This window comes from Ornithodoros turicata, chromosome 6 (genome assembly GCF_037126465.1).
Source record: "Ornithodoros turicata isolate Travis chromosome 6, ASM3712646v1, whole genome shotgun sequence".
NCBI lineage: Eukaryota > Metazoa > Arthropoda > Arachnida > Ixodida > Argasidae > Ornithodoros > Ornithodoros turicata.
In genome coordinates, this window is record NC_088206.1 from 48,440,576 (window position 1) to 48,450,189 (window position 9,614).

At 46.8% G+C, this 9,614-nt stretch overlaps 1 protein-coding gene across 1 annotated transcript; it reads right to left on the reverse strand.

Moving 5' to 3' along the window:
- Positions 1 to 4,955: 4,955 nt before the first annotated feature.
- On the reverse strand, positions 4,956 to 8,744 carry LOC135398001 (uncharacterized). Its single transcript, XM_064629459.1, has 2 exons — positions 8,642 to 8,744; positions 4,956 to 7,035 (listed from the first exon to the last, which is right to left on the reverse strand). The coding sequence occupies exons 1-2, from the start codon at positions 8,642 to 8,644 to the stop codon at positions 5,035 to 5,037; spliced, it is 2,004 nt and encodes a 667-aa protein (XP_064485529.1). The 5' UTR covers positions 8,645 to 8,744; the 3' UTR covers positions 4,956 to 5,034.
- Positions 8,745 to 9,614: the final 870 nt, after the last annotated feature.

A 9,614-nucleotide genomic window follows, 5' to 3' on the forward strand; every position in this document is an offset into this window, starting at 1 on the left:
ATTTTTTATTTATTTGTTTTGTGTTCCACTATTCTTCAACAGGCACGCACACTCAAAATGAGGTGAGGCGCATGGCACGTGAAATCATAGCGATAGTGCGCCGCTGTGCAGCATGTACTGTACGTGTCTCCAGCCATAGTCAGAATGGACTGGTGGTTTGGTTCCCCAAATTCGCTATCTCCAACGCGTGGGCACTAGAAGCGAAAGCCGGATACCAACATAGACAGGAGACATGACCGGCGACTATGTCCCTTCCTACCTTTATCGTTGCTCATAAAGCCATATAGGTGTGATTCCAACTGGGACTGCAGCAGACAGGTACAGAATACTATGCTTTCTCTGTAATACGCCACGCATAGCTACTTGATGGATTTGTATCGCCTAATCCGCATGCTGTAAATGTGCACAATGTTATCACTCAAACTGAGAACAACGAAAGATCAGACACAAGTTGGTCGTTCGGTTTTGCTCAGTTCCGTCTCCCCAATTAGCGTCCCTCATTCTGTAAGCAAGTCCAAATGGATTATCACTTCAAGCCGTTCGCGAAACGGTCAGCAAAGCTGCGAAGCGATGACAAACCAGCCGAGACGATCGGAGCAGTTGAGCCATACACGCCACATCTCGAACACGCACCGCCACGAAAAACAATAAGGGCATCGACAAATGTAGGAGCAAACGATACGTGAATTATAGCTCAAGGTCGGGCCGCAACACGCTTGCTCTCGATGGCTCCGCGCTTACGAGGAGGAAACCGTCACTTTCATAAAGGAGAGCAAGCCGGGTAAAAAAAAAAAAAGCGAAGCATAAAAAAATTGGCTTTTGATTTTTTTTATCTACAGCCCTACATCTCAAGCCTAGGGGATCCCTAATATTGTTCACTTACTGGTCGTGTGTTCGAAAGAACGATTCTCAAAGGGCCACCAAGGCTATTGCACTTTGTTGAAGCAGCGGTACGCGTATATTCCCCCTCTCTTAATACTGTCACCATCTCATTCCACTCTCTAAAAATCAGAACTTTTCCCGAATCATTCAAACTCCAGAGTTTCAAGTCTGCAAACAGCCACAACAACACATATGTGATGATGATGACGCCACGACGAAATTTCCCACTAGAATATTGGACCACTACCCCATGGCTCACAGGGGGGTTATGAGATCTGTAATGATGACCATGATGAGAATGTGATGCGCAGAGCAGAAACTTGAGTTACGAGCCCAGGGTTGATGTAACACGCTGGACGCATGCACGACGTGATGACCGACGAAATCGAAGTCCCCAAACTTGGACTGCATATTGCAGAAAACGAAAAGGCGCCAGTGAAACGAGAAAAGTTTCGGTGCAATAGCGGCGTCAGGAGAGCTTCTCGTCTGTGCGTCTCACAGACGCAACACGGATCTCATTGAAACATATGGAATTGAGAGCAGCAGTTGTGTGAGCAGCCCCATACACATAAATATGTCCGTGCTCGGCCCATGAAAACTTGTGTGAAACCAGCCTCGTTGCCACGTTCCCTCCGAGCGAAGGTTTCGGAAAGACCGCCGCGCGAGAGACAGAAGACAATTTCAGTGGAGTACAGTTGTAGCTTCCACAGTTTCGCCACGAAAACCACCGCCCCACCTTGACCACGTGATGATCCGTAACGAACCACGACAAAGTAGCCGCAAAACGCCGCCAAAAAGCGCGCGCTGGCTGATCGAACTGCGCATGTGCGCTACGTGCCTTCTCCATACCATCTCACTCGAATTCTCTCCCCCCCTTGTTCCGAGCGCTTCGCCAGGCCGTATGCTAATATTATCGGGAAGCAGAAAATTAAAATCCAGAAGACGAAGGAATTCACATGTACAAATTTATTGACACGGCAAACATATAAACAAGAAGCAACATTTGAATGCAAGTAAATCTACACGATTATTACAGAATACTGCGGAATAAATAAAGAATAAATAGTGCCGAGCAACAGAAAGCGTGACTATCATATTATACAATCCTTAAGGGAACCTATTCGGTTTGGAGAAAGTAGATATTATTATACACATATATAGGCTGTGATGAGTCGCAGAAGCCATCCGCTTCATCCCAGCAGAACTGTAGAATTTTCAGGTGACAGGGGCCACATGCTCGCGGATCGCAGGGCCACGAACAGCTGTCGGTGTCTGAATGAAAAAAAAAAAGGGACCTGTTAATGATATGGTAAACCCGAGCACAGGCAACGTTAATTGGCTGAATACGCTATGTAAGACATGCTATCGTTACGCGCCTAATGTCGACTAATGACAAAATTCGAGGAGCCCGGCGTACGCGATGCACGCTGTTTTCCTTTTCATGCACACCAGTGTACTAAACATCAGACACATTCAAATAGCGGAACAAACCGCAATTTGTAACGCCACGCAGAATCATCAACCAGATCATGACTGATAACCGGCAGAAAGTGATGTAATACGGGACAAGGCGTACAGGTTGGGACAAAAGGTTACGGAACACGCGAGCGGCGTACTTTTTCTTTGGTGGACACCCTAGCGGCCGCCGGAAGTGGATGAGTTCACTGTTTCGGAGGGGTGCGCTGTGAGCGACACACAGCGGTAGCTTCCACTTCCCAGACACACCCAAGCGCCCAAGCCCCCAAGCGACGAGTTACCACTGTGTGTCGGTAACAGCGCACGCTTCCACCCCTCCGAAGCAGTGAACTCGCCCGCTTCCGCCGGCCGCTAGGGCGTCGCACCGAAGAAAAAGTACGCCGCTCGCGTGTTCCGTAAACTTTTGTCCCAACCTGTACCTCCATGCACACAGCTAGGCGACAGTATTAAACGTCTGATCACTGACATGCATCATACGTTTGTCTGCTTACCTTACATTCAGGCGTTCGTCCATGCCTCGAACATCTTCGAAATCCACGAAACGAAATCACCGTCTGCCCACATAGACGCCAGCTATACAACGGTTAGACGGGTCGGCGCCTCGGAGAAACGAACGCGGGCGAATCCACCGGTGAAATGAGCCTCAGCCAATCATGATCGAGAAAGGTCACGTGGCGGTCCGGAACCAATGAAAAGTAAATAGCCGGAATTTGGCGGGAAATGCCAGCGGCGACACTATTTTCGCGGCGGCGAAACCCGCTTACTGTGCCTCATCTGACAATTTCCTCCAAAGCCACTGCGATCTGCGACACATGCGCAAGCGGGATGCTCCGCCCCCAGCGCCGAGGGGAAAAAAACATGAAGAACACAATTTCGCAGCGGTGCTGCCATCCCTCGATGGTAGTGCGCAAACAAGGAGCGGAGAGGACCGCCTTAAGAGGGCACCGCAAACTCCTAAGGCAATGTTTTCATTAGCTTTCAGTAATTAACTTCTTAATTATAATAGCTACGAAGTTGTCCCAATGAGAACATCTGGTCCCTTCGGGCACCTGATACCGGAGCTGTTTTTAGAACAAAAATCCGTTCTGTTAATCGCAATAAATTCGTGAAGGAACACCTTTTTTCTTTATTTCGTTCATTGCGCATCTTCGGAGACGCGTCTTTCCTTCACCCCCAATCTGAGAGGGTGAAGGAGCACAGTGCCGCCCCATGCGTCGAAGATGAGCATTAACTTGCGAAAACAAAACAAAAACAAATGTATCGGGTGACTCTATCGGAACTGCCCTTATCTTGGGTTGCATTTTCTGTTTTCTTTCAATCTTTTTCCAGGACGCAAGTTGCGATAGTGTGCTCTTTCACCCTCTCACATTGGGGTTGAAGGAAAGACGCGTCTCCGAAAAAAATGTGTTCCTTCACGGATTTTTTGCGGACGATCTATCGAACGTATTTTTGTTCTGAAAACGGCTCCGGTATCAGGCGACCGAAGGCACCAGATGTTCTTGTTGGGACAACTTCGTAGCCTTTATAATTAAGAAGTTAATTATTGAAAGTTAAGACATTGCCTTAGGAGTGTGCTAATGCCCTCCTAAGGAGTGATGCTATATTGCAATTGATTTCATCTTAAAATATGTTCGCGCTTAACTGGGACACACTGTTGTTAACGCGATTGGATAGGTAACCCCGAAATGAAACACAGTAACCTTGAGAAACACCGGTACTAGCAGGCTTGCCTAGAAGACAAGAATGCACTACTATGTCAAACGCTATCGTCATATGGAAATATATAACATCAACCTGCTCATGATTAGCCACAACAGGGGCCACATACAGCTCTTCCCTTCATGAATCCATGCTGAACGTCACATATCTTGCGACGAAAATACTCTACAAGAGTACATACATCAACATTTCAGAAACTTTAGTGAAATTGCACAACAAAGACACAGGTCTATAGTTGTTAACATCAGTTCGGTCACCACATTTATATGTAGGAACCACCACCGATTGCTTCCAAACAGTAGAAAAGACCCCTGTATTCAACTATAAGTTATAAACGTGCCGCAAAGCGGATCTAAAATCCGTACACCCAATTATGATAAAGCTAGGTGCACCGTCTGCACCAACGGTGAAATTTTCTGACTGCAGCTAAAACACAATCAGTAGCAATGGTCACCACAGGTCAGATGCTATCAAAATGAACAGCAGACTTCTGATGGGACTCGCCAAGCTCCAATGTTTGTAAATGAACCTCCTCCTCCTCACGTGTTGAAGTTGCATGACCACACCAGCCTGGATACCTATTTGTGTGTACCTATCTTTAGTTACGTTTTTTTTTTTTTTCAGATGCGAGTAAGCAGTTGCCCTGTCTTAGTCTAGTGTGCTGGCTCTCGATATGTTCAACATGACCAATTTGCTGGGTCAGACATCAATGGTATGACAAGAGAGCGTGTAGCATCACCTAGTTTGGGAAAAATAGTGAATCGGCTATGCGGCTGAACAGACATTCAAACGTGTGCGACCGCACTGCTTAATCACGACAGCGTTTCTCCGATTTCCGTGAATCAGCTGTCGTTTTTCTGGAGCCAAGAACTACAAAAGCGAATCGTTTACTGAAATGAATAGAAATACATTAGCAATACACTTAACTAGCCTACATAATGTTTTGTGCAAAACATATCAGTTCAGAAACGCACACTTTTTTGATGGGTTCATGATAGATCCTTTCGCACAGCGGAATGCCTCCGCAAACTTGACGCTGTTACGCAATGGTTCATTACACAAGTATTGCAGTCGAGTACTGGAACATAACGTATGGCAGAACGCGATGAAGAACACTTGATCTTCAGAATATTCACGGAGACCACGCAAACGGTGATCAGCTTCACCCTTCGCAGAGAGGTAAGAATCAAGTAGAGTATCGAGAGACGCCGCTCGTTCGACAAACCTATTCACAATAGCCGCTTCTATGAAAACCGCAGAGGTCGTATAACATCTGGTTCGCTCTCTAGCGTACTTTGTTATGATCCGGTAGGTGAGTCCAAAAAATGGAGCAGCTAGGATCGCACCTAGACCACCATACTTGATTGCTGTGGTTGCTCCGTAAGCGTATACTGGCAAGGAAGCCATGTACGGTGGTATAGGTCGCATCGTGAATGGACTGAATACCCTGTACACTGGCTCGTTCATCATATCTGTCATGACACGCTGCTTGGCAAGACTGCTCGAATTATGATAAGACGACGCAGCGCTCAAGATGTTCATTGATATTGAAGTACCCATGTCGGCGAAGTTGATGTAGATCTGTTCCAATTGCTCACGCGTCATATCCACAAGGCGCATCATTTGGTGGACGATCTTGAAGTCTACCTGTGCTCCTCTGTTCAGAGCCCATTGGTTTTTTGCAATCCTTAGCTTTGTCGTGCGTTCTAGGTTATTGGTGATGTCATCAATATCTTGGCGGCTCTCCGCGTCGAAATAGGCATCCCGCAGTGGAAAGAAAGTTATCCATCCTAGATATCGCTCAGTGAACTTAATGCAGAGCAAAGGGGCCTCATCTTGTAGCGTTCCCGGTTTATCCAGCCAAAACGCAGCGAGATGGGCGTTCATGAGAGGAGCAAGTTGAGTAATGGTTAGCCACGCAATGAAGTCTGTGACACTCTCCTCACCTAAACTGCTGAATAAGTCGAAGATACCTTGGATGAAGGTTTTTTTGTTTGTGTAAACCTTTAGAGGCCCTGGTCCCATTAACAACTCTTGCAGAGCCCTGTCCCACCGTGACGCTGATATTCCTGGCGTAGATCTGGCCAATTCTTCTGTGCTGTTCCACCAAATGATTACTGTACCGATATTGTTGTTGTCGATATATTTCACGATAGAGCTCTCGACGTCTTTGAATGTGTCGTAGCTGATTAGATTTGCGAAGTCATCCTTCGGTTCTTTGAAGATCATCCGAAAATTGTCGAAATCGTCCTTATGTTTTCGTGTGCTTAGATGGGACTCCCGTGTCTTCGAATACTCTTGGAAAAATGTTAGTGGGTGGTATAGTGCAATGGCGCTGGCATTAATCACTCTTATACTGAGGATTGTGTCTATCTTGAAAGTTTTATAAACTGACATAAGGAGATGAAGACCATCAGGGGCAGTGGACGGGCGTGGCCAGTAAATACCGATGCTCTGTATTATTCGCTTGAAGTTGCTAAATTCGTCTAATTTTCCTGTGACGACAGCGTAGCAAGACTGGTAGAAGGCCGCTGCCTTTTGAATAGCTGTTTGTCTTTCTGTTGGTATGGCCATGGTGTTCATAAGCTTTCCCAGGCTCCGCGAAAATGATGCCTTGTGATCGTGGATAACTGATATCCAGTTTTTGTCGGTGGTGTTGCTGTTGCCGTTGCAAGTGAAGTTATAAAAGTTGGCGCAAGGGTTGGCGGAAGGGTCCATTCTCTGTCTTACCATGTGTACGTATTCGAGACAGGCGGCACTACCGCAGGCCGAGGGATCATCTGGGGCTGGTGTCTCTCGCACTACTTCGATAGATTTCAGGTAGATTATAACAAGAACAGCCAAGACTGCGACGAGTACGATAACTGTAATCACGATGTACCACGTCTTTTCTCCCTCCATCTGTGAATGCATTGATTTGCTTCTAAGAGTGGACATGGTACTGGTCTTGCGCCGCTCCTGGAATGATAACAGAGGCCACGATCAACGAAGGACAAATAATTAAATGATGTTTGTGTCTCAATGTACTTTGTCGACACAGAGGAAGAGATGCTTTGCGAATTTTACATTGTAGCATTGTGCCTTTACATCTGTGTTTCGCACGCGACTTGCACGCACGCATTCACGTCACACTCTGACGCAGCTTTTAAGGCTAAAACATATCACAAAAGAAGCATATGCCGCACATAAATCTGAACAAATTTGAGGTGCAACGAGGCCCGCATAATGCTTAGTTCATATAGATGTAGTAAACAGATCCTTAGAGGAAAGAAGGCTTAGAAAGGAAGTAAGAGATAAACCGAGTCGATAAACCAGTCGAAGCAGCAGCCGGAGCCGGCAGCATACCCCCCCCCCCCCCCCAACAAACACACACCTTTGATGCGTTCTTAATGTGCGGTATGGCGATAATTGCATACGTCACGACTTCACGCGGCCCAGAAGAGAAGCATCTCTAAAACATCTGAAAGCATCTGCATAAAACCTGTATGCGGTTCCTATATTCGTGTAGGTAACAGGCAGATGGCATCTAGGCTCTTATTATGCTATATTTTTTTCTCGGCACAGAGCAAAGCTGAAACCGAAGTGAAGTAACGCGATTCTTTTGAGAATACAACATCTAACTTCGAAAATAAAGATTTTTGTCGAAAAATCAGCAACGCTCCATGACACTGCACTGAGAGGTTTAAAAACAGTCCAGAATATATCACGCATATATTATTCGTACTACACAGTAGAGTAACAGCAGGTGTAGATCAGCACTCATGAATTTCATATTGACCAGCTCCCGTGGCATAGTGGTTAGGATGATCGCTTTCCACGCCGAGACTGGGAGGTGAGACTGGTTCGAATCCTGTCACCGGCTGTGCTGTCTGAGGTTTTCCCTGGGTTTTCCGAAGACTTTCCACGCGAATGTCCCCACAGTTCCCCCTGAAGTCGGCTCAGGACGCATGCTAACCCCCCTCTCCCCCACTCCTTCCTGCTGTCCTCTCTCCATCTGTCCACATCTGTACGCCGCTCATAGCCACAGTGGGTTCGTGGCGCTAACACGGAATTAAAAAAAGAAGAATTTCATATTGTGTGCGAGACTCCTATTTCGAGTCACGCACGTTGCCTGCGAAAGGGTAGTCCCTACATCTATACTGACACACTGGAATGTAATTTCCGGACGCACAGTTTGGAGGCAAATTTTGATTTGTCTGCAGTATGTTATGTACACGAATCTTGCGACAGTATCTTTTGCGAATCTTTTGCAAAAAGGCGTGAGTGAGTATACCGAAGATCGCACAGTTTTGCACATAACTAGCCGTGCATAGGCGATATAGACATGACCGTTCTGAGAGAGCCTTCTCTGGGATAACCCTACAACGACCCCTTCCCTAATAATCTCTCTCTTGCACAGCATCTTTAGCGGCTAAGTTCTCAACGTACCAGGTTTCACAACATCGCCCGAGCACAAGTATTTTCATGTCCACAGGTGTCGATCCGTGCAAATACTTCGCATATAATAGACGATGTTGAAAAAAGATAAAAGGAAAAAAAAAACATGCATGGGAAATTTCCTTACCATTCCGTTGCAAGAGGTTTTCACCAGACGATACAGTGGAAGATATAACGCCTTGCAAATGACTGCGTCCCACAGCCTTGAACGTCGTCTTGGTGTGTTCCTCGTTGCAGCAAATGCTACAAGCGCGAGCTGTGAACGTGCTGCTGCGCTCCTTCTTCTGCTTCATGGAGAATGGCCAATAGACAGAAGGGAGATGGGCCAGGGCTATGAAATTTACTATCTAGACGGCGACTATGACATGACTATGACAAACTGGATGGAGAATGTAAACAGGTAGAGATCCAGCGAACCGGTAGGGAAGTATGGAGGGAATTGCATGAGGACGAGAGCCGCCGATATTTCGAACAGAGATTGTTCTTCTGGGCACCGTCCTCATCATCATTGGCATGGTATTTAAAGGGTTAGGTACGACGTGGCCAACGTCCATGGAGTGAATATTTGCAACGAAGTTCGCGAGGCAGACTGCCACGCGGTTCTCGCCACCAGTTGTTCGCCTTCTGGGACGAAAACCAGCGGACGGCTTCGGAAGGTCATACTATGGCGGGCTAGCCCGTCATAGTCATACTCAGGTGTAACTGTTGCCAGTGTAGAAAGCGAAACCTTTGTCAAATCACTTGCTCGAAAAAATACACTTGATGTCACAAATTTTGCAACGAAATCCAACACCTGTCTAAAAATAATGATAATAATAAGTAATGTACCGAAAGGAAAACATGTTTCTTGGCGGAGAATGTCTGGCGTTCTAACGGTGCAATAGTCGAGACAGCGAGCAGACGACAGCACCCCATACCAAGAAGACGACGACGACTCACGCGAGCTGTGGACCACGTGCAGATGACAAGGCAACGCAGCTGGCACAGATTCGTAGCGGAAGAGCGCTTTGATTGCCCGGCCTCGTGTTCATCCGCAGTTGACGCTTCCGGCACATATCTCGGCACAGTTCCCTTACAAGTCGGCCCAGGACGCACATCCC